Source organism: Amblyomma americanum, chromosome 11 (assembly GCF_052857255.1).
Source record: "Amblyomma americanum isolate KBUSLIRL-KWMA chromosome 11, ASM5285725v1, whole genome shotgun sequence".
Taxonomy (NCBI): domain Eukaryota; kingdom Metazoa; phylum Arthropoda; class Arachnida; order Ixodida; family Ixodidae; genus Amblyomma; species Amblyomma americanum.
Window position 1 is genome coordinate 24,040,767 of NC_135507.1, and position 14,405 is coordinate 24,055,171.

General features: G+C 43.7%; 3 protein-coding genes across 3 annotated transcripts in view; all 3 read left to right on the plus strand.

Annotated features, from left to right (window-relative positions):
• LOC144111009 (phospholipid-transporting ATPase ABCA3-like) overlaps positions 1-14,405 on the plus strand; it is a 103,635-nt gene that overhangs the window by 43,183 nt on the left and 46,047 nt on the right. The window lies entirely within an intron of this gene.
• Positions 2,205-6,686, plus strand: LOC144110790 (uncharacterized). The gene is made up of 6 exons (XM_077643885.1): positions 2,205-2,351; positions 4,100-4,246; positions 4,331-4,404; positions 5,386-5,535; positions 5,957-6,044; positions 6,675-6,686. The coding sequence occupies exons 1-6, from the start codon at positions 2,205-2,207 to the stop codon at positions 6,684-6,686; spliced, it is 618 nt and encodes a 205-aa protein (XP_077500011.1).
• On the plus strand, positions 6,801-12,558 carry LOC144110479 (uncharacterized). The gene is made up of 5 exons (XM_077643392.1): positions 6,801-7,029; positions 7,602-7,814; positions 10,865-11,036; positions 11,523-11,608; positions 12,059-12,558. The coding sequence occupies exons 1-5, from the start codon at positions 6,997-6,999 to the stop codon at positions 12,341-12,343; spliced, it is 789 nt and encodes a 262-aa protein (XP_077499518.1). The 5' UTR covers positions 6,801-6,996; the 3' UTR covers positions 12,344-12,558.

The following is a 14,405-nucleotide window of genomic DNA, read 5'->3' on the forward strand; positions in this document are numbered from 1 at the left end:
CCCAATTTGTCTCATGGCCATGGGCAATGCGCAGGTGCCTAAAGAGTGTCCTTAAGGAGAATTGGTGACAGGCACATCGTGGACAACGAAAGAAGCGGATTCCTGGCATCTGAAAAGACAAATGCTTGATTTTAAAAAAAATTTAATGGCTTTTACTGGTCTCCAAGAAGACTTGCCAATGTAAACTCCAGTCCATTTCGTGGAATGGATTAGAAACCTCCATGGAAGCAAATCATTTTCAAGAATGAATTTGTTAGTGCAATACAAAGCAGAATCCTGTTATCAGCTATATATTTGTTCTCAGAACCATGAGCAAGCTGCTGTGACCGAATGCTAATCACATCTTCATTTCTATAAATGCCTCATAGTGCAAAAAAGACAAGCAAACATTTCCTGTGACGTTTGCAGAATAAGGAATGGGCCCACCTGCTCCCAACAGCACCTGATCATCTTTTCTTCTACTTTCCAATCAATTATGTTTCAGGTGAAAATTCCACCACATATTTCCCATTCACCACAACAAAAATTAAGAAAAACATCTGGCTATGTTTCCCTTGGTTGCAATGGTAGCCAACTTCCTTCATATGCATGTAGTAATAGTCTGCTAAAAAAATTCACCAGTGTCATACAAATAACGAAATCGTGCACAACATGACTGATCTAAGACTGAACCTCACATGAGCATTGCATGCTAACACTTGCATACACTAATAAAATTAACAGAGCGATGCGTAACTTACATTTACTTTTGCTTTTCCTGTGCTGCAATGTAGCAAAATGCTTTACTTACTACCGTATTTACTCGCATAAAGGCAGACCTAACTTTCATTTTTAAGTCACACTGCCGAAACTCGCTTGTACTGCCAAGCTGGCTACAAACACAGAAACGGAAAGGTGGGACCATCAGTGAAGCTCCTACGTTCTGGAGGCCCTTAAATTTTCACGCTGCTATCAATCAGGGCGAAATTGTTTTGCGCGCCTGTCTCAACACAGTCGCGCGAAAACAAAAATTGTCAGGTAAGGGAGAAATAAGATAAGCACGTTATTACCGCATCAAATCTGCGCATTAAATGTCTTTGTAAAACCTAAACTTCTTCAAAGCAGAAGCGGGACGATTTCAGGAGCGCTCAAGTGTCGCTGCACTAAATTTTGCCATGAGCGGCCGAAATGTCTTTAGTGGCAGAAGGTTGGCGCAGAATATGCCCGTTATAAGTTGTAAAGTGTCGCGACTGACTCCGCTACGACCGTCTCATGGTTGTCTGCAACTAAGCCAGGAATGCAGACGGTGGCTTTGCTCTCTTTCCCGCACGCAGCCTTCGGCAACAAGCGCTCACGGCAACGACGCAACGCGCACCGCAAAGGAGTAAGCGCCCGGAGCGCGGCACGGCTGCACAAGCGGCTCGGGTTGCGGTCTCGGTAGACATGCAGGTTCAAAGTCTCCGGTGCGGGTGACTGCCGCCTCTGCCACTGATTAGGTGGTACTTTCCCGCTCTCGGCCCAGAGGCAGAGGGCAAGAAGGCGCTCGCTGAAGCGCTTTCGCGGCGTCGTCGCGGGAAGCGCGGAGTAAAGTCAAGGGGGGGGGGGGTGCTTTATGGTGGTCGCACGAAATGGCTTCAGTGCAAAAAGCAGCAAAAGTTGACTATTTCATGACGCTTACCTTTGTTATATCCCTTCTGAGGAGGTACTGCTCGAATCGCCTTTGCTTTTCAAGTCTGCCTGCGCCACCGACAACACTGACCGAGCACAACGCACCAACCCATAACGTAACGCAAGCACTTCGGAGAGGCCCTCGCCAGTGGTCACCATCGCTAATGCGCTTTCGCAAGGCCTACTGGGAGTCTTACTCCTCTCAGTAAAGACACAAACTTGTCCCTAATATGTCAATCAATTTAGAAATTTAAAATTTGTTGCGCCACCTGGGAGTAATTATAAAAAGTATTTTTGACAATTTAAAAAACAAAAATTTGGAAATTTTGTGTTTACGAGATATATAGATGGCTAAAACATCGGTGTAAGCCTAATAATTTCTAGTTGATTTAAACTGCTGCAATTCTTTGCATGCTATGTGTGACAAGTATCGCGACTACCTCTCGTTTTGCCAAGGTCACATGACCAGTGTTATTTCCCGCGCGCTGACGCCGCATCAGGTTGCTGCATCTGTCAGTGTGTTGTTTGGAAGTGCCTGTATACGATTCTGCCTCGCGATGCCACGGTGCCTTGTTAGCGTACCAGACCTTGGTGCAGCAAGGGCGTATACGCTTGATGGTGACACCATCAGCGCACTCAAAGAAGCAGTTGGCGCATGCCCGGTTCTTGGCGGCAAGATCGACATGGCGTCGTACTCGTCCCAGGCAAGTGCACGTGTTCCTTTGCTTGTTTCCTTAACTTCCCAAATCGACCGAGTTTGTGAGACGCCATAGTGGAGAGCTGCGGACAATTTAGACCACCTTGGGTTCATTTACCGCGCACAGACGTCGCACAATACACGATCCTCTAGAATTTCGCCGAAATGCGACCGCCGTGGCAGAGGTCGAGCCCGCGTCTTGCGGGTCAGCAGCCGAGCACTATAACCACTGAGCCACCGCGGTGGCACCCGGTAAGGTAGCGTTACGCGGAAGTACTGTTAACTGAGGCTCTTCGCCAAATGTTCGAATCCGGATAGTGTTTTCATCACTAAGAGAGGCGTTTGGTACGTGTCGTGTTCGCTTGTCAGCTGCGGGCCGAGCTGCAGCTTTTACATTTGTTTGTGTAAGAGCACATATCGCACTTTGTACTCTCTCTTCGTGTTAATTTGTGCTACTAATGCGTAAGGATTACATGCAGCAGTGTTTCTATTTTTGTTACTGGCCTCACGAGAACAGGCATTGCTGAACTGTGCTAATATTTCTGGCGATAGTTGAAATAAACAGTAACTCGAGGGCGGTAAACTTTTCACGTTTCTCAATCGCGTTTCGGGCTTTGCGTTCTTTCATAGTTAAATTGATAAGGGCCGAAACCTGTGTGCATGATTCAGGGCGACGGCGGTCAGCTACGATGCGTTGCCGTCGAAGCGTTTTGTCCATGTCTCTTGCTTCGTAGCTTATTAAAGAATGGCTCATCGTTGTCCGTCCGCCTGCGAAATCTGTCACACTATGACGGCATCCATGACATAATTCCTATAACCCATATACTCTTAGCAATTACTAAGTAATGGGTGATTAGTGAATTAGTAATTAATCGTTAGTTTGTAAAAAGTAAAAAATCAAAAGTTAAAACCCTAAACAAAAAACATGAATATGTTAAAGAAATAAAAAATTGAAAGAAAAAATAACGCAATTAAAAATAAATGAGAAATAAAACAAAAAATGCATGGCCTACAGGTGCCATGAAAAAAAAAGTGTTTTAGAAAGTTCCCTGTTTTTGCATTCCTGCACGTAAGCAGACTTAGTGGCCTCAGAATTTTTTTTTTCCGAGCCTCCCAAAATTTCGATTTTCGCCCAGAGATGCTACTTGTACATAGTGTGGCTAGTCAGGCAGTCACCCTCGGACTTAACACGTGAGCCCTTTGCCATACTGCTGCTTCTACGTGTTCTGGCTTCGCCTTAGTTATCGCACCGTGCAGCTTAGCTGTGATCGCCTATGTCTGGCTTCGCCTTAGTTATCGCGCCGTGCAGCTTAGCTGTGATCGCCGATGCCATGCATAGTCCGCAATAGACATAGTATTCTATTTTCCGCGGCTGTGAAGCATAGCTGAAAAAAAAAGAAAATAGAATTATGCCTGTCAGTAATGAAGGGCTAAAACACTTCTTGTGGGGCTACATGTTAGCACACTCAAGAGTGAAATGCATGTCATGCCCAGTACAAGCGCTTCATCCACTGTGTTGATTTATTTTATTGGTTGGTGGAGGATCGCTCGTCATGCAAATGCGTATTAGTGATTTTGCTCATATCAGAATAAATCCAGGGCACATTACTGGGCTGTTTTCCAATCTGAATGCATAACTCTGCTGTTTCACAGTTAGGTTAGTTTGCTGCACTAGGCAACGGAGGAAGTGACGGCCGTCCTCACCGCATGAACTTGCCGTGCATTGTTTCCTGAGGTTCGTGCACAGTATAAAAGCAACTTGTTATTTACCGTTTACAGATCCTGGACAAGACATTTGATGAGTATGTCGATCTAGGTCCTGAGGACAGTATCTCCGACTTATCAAAGATTAAACTGCGTGCACATGGCAATGATCAGCAGTGTGCACCGACATCTTCAGAGGTATTTGGACTCGGTAGTCACATATTCAATGAAATCTCTACTCAGTTTCGAATTCATGAACGAGTTATTTGTTTTTTCTTGCAGCACACTTTGTCGGACAGTACTGTGGCGAGTGGCGGAGACACCCACGAAAATCACCTTGATGTGTCCTTCAATCTGTAAGTGCGTTGAGTGGTACAGTATAATCTCAACAATGGGTCTCTCAGGATCACAAAATAATATTTATTTCACCTGTTAGCCATGTTGTAAGAAAGAATAATTGAGCGTACAGGCAGAAAGGTCGGCCTGGTGGTGCATATCTATATATCAAACTACTACTCCGTGTTGGACAGGGGGAAGAGGAAAAGAGGGTTCAGAAACAATCGAGCCATAAACTACAGCACGGGAAATGAAATTGCACCTATCTGTTATGGCTAACAGCATTTATGTCTGCTGCCCAGTTTCTCCGTGCTCGCAATGCGCACTTTTCAACTAGCAGTGACGGCGGTGCTGATGCCAGGGTAATGCATTGCTCACTGGGGCATTCGCCGCTCCCATGTTTGTATTGTCCACAGTTTGAAGTAAGACTGTTGGCTACGCCTCAGATTTTGAAATTACACACTGCACTTGTCGTAGGAAATTTTACGAATTCGAATCATATCGAAATTGGTTGAAGATGTCATTACATCACTGAGATTCTGCTTGGATGTAATTCTGCTTTTCTCATAATAACGCTGCCTTTTTCAGAGTAAGAACACTAAGATTCCTAAAGTCCGATTGTCATAAATATTCCAAAGCACGACACGCTTCACATAGGCATCCAATATGTCCTTGGCTGTTGTTGCAGTTGGAATAGAGGCAAACTTGATCAGAATTCTGTCCAACAAATACATGCGAATGTTCATTGCTGATTTTATATACATTTCAGTGCCCCCTAATGTCTATACTAGAGTTCTGGAACCTTGACAGTGAATTTATTGCGTGGGTTGGCTGGCACAGACATTGTTAATCTTATGCAGAAGGTGTACAATTAGAGTGCAGTAGAACAGGCAATGTGAATTTTTTTTCTCTGTGTCCCCGTCAGGAACGGAAGGCACAGATACTTTTGTATCTGCAGCAGTCTGTTGAGAACTGAGCTCTAAACTGCAGCTTTCTTGTAGGCCTTCACACTCTGATGACGATGGCCACAACTTCAAGCTGCCATCTCTTGGGAGCCTCCATGAGAGCATCCACAATGGCAGCCCACTTTCTTCAGCAGCGTTCCGCAAAATTGTCGATCTGCTGTTCTCAGAAATGAAGAAAAGCACTCTGTAAGTAAATTCCCTCTAATTTTGGCAGCTGTGAGGTTAGCAATGAATGCTGAGTTAAGATCAGTCAGAACTAAATGGTATATTTTACAAAATTCTTGTTATCATAAGTAATGTGTAAAGATTTAACCACCAGGCTTGTAAATTTCTCTACTTTTTGGGAGGATGAGTAAAACTTTGGTAATTGCAAGTCGGGTAGTTCAAAAACTCGGGTAATTCATAGAAAATTTTCATGGCCCCATAATTAGTAATGGAAATTTTCTGGATAATTTTAGCTAGAAATGCACACTGTCTTAGCAAATTCATTGATGTTAACTATGAAAACATGCTTACGCAAATATTTCATGGTCAGTGCAATAAAGCTAAAGCCATAAACTATCTCTGTGTGGATTCTAGTAATGTTAATATTGTCAATATTTTTCAGGTTCCCAACTCGTCATTTTTACACAAGAGTCACCTCGCTCTTGCTAGAAAATCACCCACAATTGAGAGACGTTGTAGGAAGTGGAGATGTAAGTATATTGTTATTTTACTGGTGACAGCCAGCTGGATATTAAGATTTTGCGAACATCCTGGCAACTTAATATATATATACAGGAACGGTGTTATTTAGTTGCTACTTTCAGTAAACTGTTGCATGAAATTGCAGCATGTTTGCAGCTTGCAGCATTCATGTTCCATGACAGTGAAGAGCCCCTCCCATTTTGCAGTGTTGGGAGCCAAACTCTATTGAGGTGCATTTGACCTGCCTTCCTTTTTTCTCTCTCCATTATCATGTGTGCTGTTCTAGATAACGGTAGCTGCACTTGCTTCTGATGGAGAACGCCAGTTTCGGCTAGCTGGTTCATTAAAAAAAAGACAAAGCAGCACTGACGACCGAAAAAGGATAAACATGTAGTGACTACTAATATCTGAAAATTGGTTTTATTTTCATTTGCAATAAATACCAATCAGAAAGAAGTAAGATCATGGACACCACATGGTCCGAGTGTGACGATTTCTGAGACGAAGGAGCTTAGGAGTTCAGATAAAGCAGTTTCTTCTTCAAGAGTGATTGAAGGCATGCTGACACAGGTCTCGCCTTTTGTGTCGATGATGAAGGTTCCATAGATTTTCTGGCTGTTCTCTCTTGATATCTTCAGATGCATGTCTGATGAAGTTTTGGTCCGCAGTTTTTACAACATTTTCAGTGCATAGAAAGATTGCGCCCTTTGGCACTGCTTGGTGAAGTTGCATGCTCTATCATTCGTATTGAATATTGGATTCAGCGTATTCTTTTGTGATAAGTGATGTCTGAATTTGAACGCACTGAATTTTATTGCTCATAATTTCCAGGACTCCTGGAAGGTAGCTCTGCGCTACAGGTTTAAAAACCAACGAAGGGTTCTCCCTAGCGACGGAAGAATAGGTGAAAACCGAACAAAATTTGCAGCCCGGAGAAAATGCAGCGAGGCAGCAGGCGCAATGGAGCTTGAGCGGCACAAAGTTCGAAAGCTGGTGAGGGGCATTCTGCTGTAAAATACATTTTGATTTCAATTTTTTGAAAAGAGGATGATGTGTAGCAAAGTAATAAAGTGCACAATTTTTTGATTTGCTAATGCCTTAAATAATTACATTTTTCTATGCTCAGAATGTAATAGTGTTTATTTTTGGGCTCTCTAGTGTTGTTATTTGGTATCGAAATATTTTGGATCGGTAGAGTCAGAAGAAAGTAAGAGCCATAAATCAAAAACAGCAAAAAGGGAACAAAACGCAAGGGTATCCTTTTAATGGGGCCTTTTTTTGGGGGTACTAATAAAATGTTTTGGTATTCGGCCACAGTACTTTGTGGGCTGGATGCCAGTTTGCAGATGGGAGCTAGGCCAAGTGTTAATATAACTATTTGGCATTTTTCGTGACCCATGAAAGTCTAGGTGGTTGTGAGTTTGTGAAAATGAATTGCATAAAAGCACAGTTAATGAGACCAGCTTCAGCTTTAGACAGTACCGCTTAAACATTACTGTATGGTTGCTAGCATAGCACACGTCTATTTATGTCACAGTCAGTTACATTGCTGTTGATCCTTTCAGGCTGCTGCTACGTCTGCGATTGCTGGAGAGGATGAGGCCAGCTTTGTCATGCATACACAGTGGCTCATGGCTGAGTGCCGAAAAGCCTCTCCAGACGAATGCCAAATGCTGGAAAGGATGTCGGTCACATCCCGCCGCAGGATTGCTGATATATCAGCGTCAACAGTCAATGAGGCAAAGGAGAGATACCCCTACTTAATGAACTTTGAAAGGGTAAGTAAACTCTTGCTGCTATGTTCGGAAGACAGCATCTACATTATGTTAGGCTGCTCGGTTGGGGAGGCAGCATTTGTTGAAAAAGTAATGGAGTTTTTGTCACTGGTCAGAAAACTAATTTTTAATGCACGCTAAACTAGAGTGCCTGAAAAAAACATTGAAAATTGGAGAAAAAATGCCAAAATTTCGATGCTGAGTTTTTCGGCACAGTAGCACCTCACTATACGCTGTAAAATGTAATCTAAATGAGCTGTTTGGGAATCAGCCAAGTGCCTGCAACCATGCACATCGTGACGTCATTGTAGCAAGCAACTGCTGACTAGTCGTGTGTTGGTTACTCCTGATTCCAACATTGTCTGTGCTGTGCAAAAACTGGTCACAGTTTAGTAATGTGCACACTGAGCTGCTCTACAGGTTTTCAGGAGAATGCATACAAAGCATTGTGTACGTGCTCTTGTACCTTAACGCAAGAAAAGGTGCATAAGCATACATTTTTTAATCCATTGATGAGTCATAGTGATCTAATAATTTTGTTACTGCTGTAGTTAGACTAATGACTGCACTTCTACTAGCAGTTCCTGCATGTAGCTGTTCTGTTTCTTAAGCCAGGTCTCGCTGCATTACCTCCAGCGGTGGACGCCAATGGTAATTTATGCTGTCACACAATCCGGTGACTAAGTAGTAATCACTGGGCAGGTACTAACAACATAGTAAGCAAGAGCCATGCATGTGGTAACCATGTTGTAAGCTTGGACGGTAATGGGACGGGGTAACCCATGAAGGAGGACACACAACACACACCTTAGTGTGGCAAAGTTTTAAGATTCAAAACCAAGTGAAACAAAACGAACCATATCACAATAAAAGCAGCTCGAAGTACCATGCTGTTTCAACTTTGCCTAGCCGAAAAAACGACTGCCATTTTTTAATGTGAAAGCATTTCTTGGCTCATGACAGTGTTTTCTATGCGTCAAGTGCCGCAACAGAAAGTGTGCACTCATATAGTTGTAGAGCAACACGGATCACACGATCCCTACTAGTGCTTGTGGCAGAAACAGCCACCCGCCAGTGCATTGGCGCATTGCTTAACCACTGTGCCAGTGCACTGGTAGTGGTATGAGCACTCAACGCCATCTATGAACGTTCAGTATAGAGAATGACCATTTGTACATATACCGTATTTACTCGAATGTAACGCGAGTGGTGACTTTACATGCTACCTAGCGGGAAAAAATAAAGCAACGAATGTAACGTGAGGCTTAAGGACGCAAAACAAAGCACCTTTAATAGAAATCGTGGCCAACATGTTTATTCATCTTCCCTGCTTTCGGAGTCCTCCTTTTCGCTATCGAAGTGGTAACTTCTGTCGTATCGATGTTGTTTGCCGCAGGGAGAATCCATTCCTCTTCATGAACCTTTCGGCCCATCCACGAAATGCTCTAAACTTCCCATCTCCCGAGCAACGTCTCTAACTTTCCAACGGATCAGCTCGACACTGACCCCCTGAGACGGTTGCGCTGCTCGATAATAAAGCCCGCCACTTTTTATTACAGCTCGACGTGATGGCCGTGGCGAGGCCCACAAAATTCTTTGCGGTCAGGTTCACAGTTTAAAAGCCCTCCCGCTGCATCCACCATGAGCGGATGGTTGACTCGTTGAGGACAAGCATTCTAGCTGCCCCAGAATTCCCGACCTCTTCAGCTTACAGGATCGCTTTTTAAAACGAGAGTCGCTACAAGAAAAGACGTGACGACGCGTTCAGCGCAATGCTACAACGAACACAAAAAAAATGACAGAGAACAACGTACCAATGCTTTGACTTTGGATGGATGAGGATTTGGCTTCCGTGGTACCCATGTTACCAGCATAAGATCGCAAAGCTGCGGAAACCAAAACCAAACTGATTGCTTTGAAATGGCTGCACCGCGACATTTCTCTAGACCAATCCAAGCGCGGTATTCGATTATAACGCGAGGGTAGACTTTAAGGGGAAAAAATCCGGGAAAAAAGCGCTACATTCGAGTAAATACGGTATTATATGTATTGACCCACGGAGAGGCTCCGAATGGTGTGCGGCTTGGTGGCCACTGCAAACTAAGTTACACAAACGCACTGACAGAAACAGCAGTAGTGCACAATGCTTTTGCATTTCTCCACTAAAGCCGATTCAGTGAGCTCGGTATACTCTTTTAATGAGAGATTGAACATTATAAAGCAAGTCGTAGGCTATGGACGCCGTAGCGAAGGGCTCCAAATTAATTTAGATAATCTGGGATTCTTTAACACCATTCGCATCCCACAGCGGACGGACGTTTTCGCATTTCACTTCCATTGAAATACGATAACAGCAGCCGATATCGAACTCCTTGCCTTTTAATCGGCGGCCGAACGCTAAAGCCACTGAGCCGTCATACCGGGTAGACTGATGTCATGATTTGCGTCGACTGCTTTGTATGCATTATGTCAATAACTTCTCCGGAAAAGGTTTTGCAGCACCTTTGTTTTGATGTAACAAAATTCTTTACTTATTTCTGATTTGCGAGATAAGTTTGCGGAATGAAAATGCGCTTTATAGTACTTTTTCCCCCAAAATTTTGTATTCTTCGGGGGATGAAAACAAAGCTGCTTTTTTTCCTAGCTTCCAAAATTTCTTTAGGTCTTACCTCTCTTCTGTGGACGCATGTTCTGTTATACTACAAAAACTCAGGTACTGCTTCCGAAAAATTGATGTGAAAAAGCTAGTGTTGAAATCCATTTGGGCAAAAGACTCATTAGGTGTGTCATGAAGGCTGTGCTTGTCCCAAGATTAAACTGTCAGCACCGTATCTTCTGATTTTCTTTCGTCTGTGACTCGAAATTTTCAGTTTCAAGTACACCTCAAGACATTAGGTGGTGTTAGTATTTTGTGATGTCAGAGTGCTCATATGAACTGTTTACATCCGTCAGTTCCTTGGCTTATATTCAGTAGATGCCATTGTAAAGTAAAATCACCACTTTGTGTATGTTTGGGTCTTGTTGTAACCACTTTTACATACTTTCTTTTTCAGTTTTGCAGCGACTTCCAAACCATGACAAAGATCAACCCTTCAGCCTGCATATCAGAGGGGATTAACAAAATTATGAAATTGGCGCTAATGAAACTTATTACTTGTGAAGCAAGCACGTTGGATTCTCTGCGAAGTGCCGCAGAAATGGCACCGGAGAGGCTGCGAACACGACGTGAGTAGAGTTACAAGGCTTTATTGGTATATTTCAAACCTACACTCCATGTCAAATTATTTTTGCAGGGTTTCATCTTATAGGCTTAGCAGTACAGTAATATGTGGTTAAAGGCCTGGTTCTTTCGTGGTTTGCAACTCGTATCTTGTCCTATGAATGGAAAGAATTTGGTGGCATGTCGCTTGGTGTGCGGAATGGAAAAAACTGGTGTAGTATAGCACAATTACGTGTGTAGAAAAGGAACATTGTGCACTATGTCAAGCACTGGACAATATTTTTAGACCTGTGGGAATGACCTTCAGGATGCAACGGAGATAAATAAGATTGTGTTAACCTAGCAGCAATGTTCCGTTGCTTTTGGGCACAGGAGATTACAAAGTGAATCACTTTCAAAACAGCCTTTGTCACATATTTAGGGAACTTTAGGAAAATACTAACTAAAAAAAGTGCAATCAAGCGTTCCCGTTAAATGTTTTTCTTTTGCAGACATCCAAACGGTTGCAGTTCTGCGGATACTATCTGCAAACGTAAAGGAACTAAACGGATTGTCAGCCTTGTTTGTGCAAGAGGAGGCAAGTTTCTTATGATTTTGTGCTCATGCTAGAATGCGTGTGTAGTACTAATGAGCTTTGCTTAAACACTGGTCAAAGACCTTTCTGAGCTTTGCTGTGATACAAACAGGGGAAGCCTCTAATATCGGTGCAATTACTCTAGTATAATGGTGGAAATTTGATTCGCAAATATATTAAATAAATAAAACTAAAAGTTGTCATATAAAAAATGAGTGCTGCTGGCTGGGGTCCAAAAATTAACATTGTGCATAAATTAAAATTGCATGCATAAATATCAGAAAAGCCATTTGTATTGTTAACATTCTTTGTATTGCTTTGAAAAAGTGTATAACGTAAAAGTGTATAACGTACAGATAACTTTATAAAGGGTAATTTATGCATGGAGAGATGAGAATGAATTAATACCTCATGAGCTGTTTCTAATAATGCAATATTTTCTGGCTACCACAGGACTTGAGCGTTCCTGCAACACCGTGCATCGTGTTCACGGGACAGGAGATTGAGGAGGCGGATTTTCTCTATTTAGAGGTGGACCGCGAGAAGTTGTTCAGGGTGAAGAACGCGGAGGAGGGACTGGCAGCTGTTCTGTCGGCCTACTGGCTTTTTAATGTCCAGTACGAGCGGAAATTATTTAACACGCTTGTTGTGTTAGAACGCCTGTTTCTTGGGCTTGCCCTAACCACACCCAGAGTGGTGGCCACGAAGTTTCTGAACAAGATTGCAAAAAGTGTGTAAAATATAGGCAAGGTGATTTTCTGTGCTATGTTGTTGCATTGTGATAAAGGAGTATAGACACCTAACTTTTGGGTATGTGTTTTCTTGTTTGTAGTTGGGTGTAAGGCATTATTATACATGAATTACCACCTGGTATTCTCCTATGACTGCTGAATAATTTATCTGATTTCTTTCTCCTGCTGTTTCGGTTTCATCAGCCAAATGAGGACTGTGACATCAACTTGTGCTTACAGGTCACATGAGACATGAAAAAAACTGCAATATAATCACTGCTTCCACATTTATTGTCATTCCAGCTCTTGAGGAACGCTTGCTTCAGCACAGCAGTGAATTAAAATGAAGCAGCAATTAAATGGACATTTTTTCATGCCTCATTTGACACAAAAGCACTCTTTGAGCCATAGTTCAGCTAAAACTGAAACATGACAGAAAAAATTTGATTATAAATTACTTAGCGGTCATAGGCAAACATCACATGGTGATTCATAGTAGTAGTGTCTTCGGCATTTACGCTTCTATACCAGAGCTATGCCTGCACTCATATTATACAAGGCTTCCTGTGCCGCACATGCCTCAAAATGAGGAAAATGTGGCCAGGTGCTGTATGATGTGTATTATCGCCTTTGTTATGGAGGAAGTGTATGTTACTACCGAAGTGGTCAGCATTGTTTTCTGCATTGAATTTTTACTGCAGGCATGTCTGGATGGTGACCATACATGCATATCCGGCACATGCATGTGTGCATGGAGGGGCCCTTGAACGATGCTGTATACATATACACTGGGATCCACACAACTGTAGCTATAGAACATTATGCAATTCGTGACAAGTGGCATGTGCGGATATGGTATATAGAGGCATATATGGACACATTTGCTGTCGTGCGTCAATCCTAGCCTTTTGCTTCTTTGGTGAACCAATGCAGAGCACCCTTCCAACACCCATTTTGAAGGGTGTTATGTTACACTAGCACCCTTCAGTATGGGTGCAACCTTTGCACCCTTTTGAATTTCTTGCTGTGCACCCTTTCATAAGGGTGCTGACCTCTGCACCCTTTCTCAGCACCCTTTTTCAAGCACCCAATTGGGTGTAAAGGGTGTTCGTCTGGGGACAAGCTGATTTGCACCCTTAAGGGTGAGAATCTGTTTAGTGTGTACCTGACCCGCTACGCCGAGGCAAAAGCTCGACCGAATGGAAGAGCAGCAGCAGTCGCCAAAACTTTCCGTGGAGTGCATTCTTCTGCGACACGGCGCCACCGATGTGCTCATCACGGACAGAGGAACAGCATTCACGGCGGAACGGACGCAAGCCATCTGCGTTACCGCCAAAGCAGCCACCGGAGGACAACTGCGTACCATCCTCACGCCAACGGATTGACCGAGCGCCTGAACAGCACCATAGCCTATATGCTCGCCATGTATGTCGGTGCTGACTACAAGACCTGGGACGTCATCCTGCCTTGCGTAGTCTTCGCCTAAAAAAACTGCAGTGCAGGAGACCGGCCAGATGACGCCTTTTAGGCTCGTCCATGGCAGGGAGGCCACAAACACCTATAGACGCCATGCTGCCCAACATTACCGAAGAAAACGTCGACGTCGCCGCCTACCTTCAACGCGCAGAAGCCCGGGGACTTGTCCAATTATGGATAAAAGACCAGCAGCGGACCGACGCCAGGCGCTACGACCTACGAAGACGCAACGCGGAGTACCAGCCAGGAGACCGAGCCTGGGCTTGGACGCCTATTCGCCGCTGCGGATTGAGCGAAAAGCTTTTGTGCCGCTATTTCGGCCCGTACAAAGTTCTTCGTCGCCTTGGTGAACTGGACTATGAAGTCGTCCTTGACGAAATGTTCATCCGAGCGACGCCGCGTACGATCAGAAGTTGTCCATGTCGTCCGTATAGAACCCTATTTTTCGCGCTAAAAATTAAGGACGCTGTGTTTCCACATTCGACTGACTGGCATCGGGTCGATGCTTTTTCGAGAGGGGAGAAATATGGTGAATCTTCGCAGTGTTTGTTTGTTCATTCTTCAAAGCTGCCGGTACGCCGCTTTATCGCTTT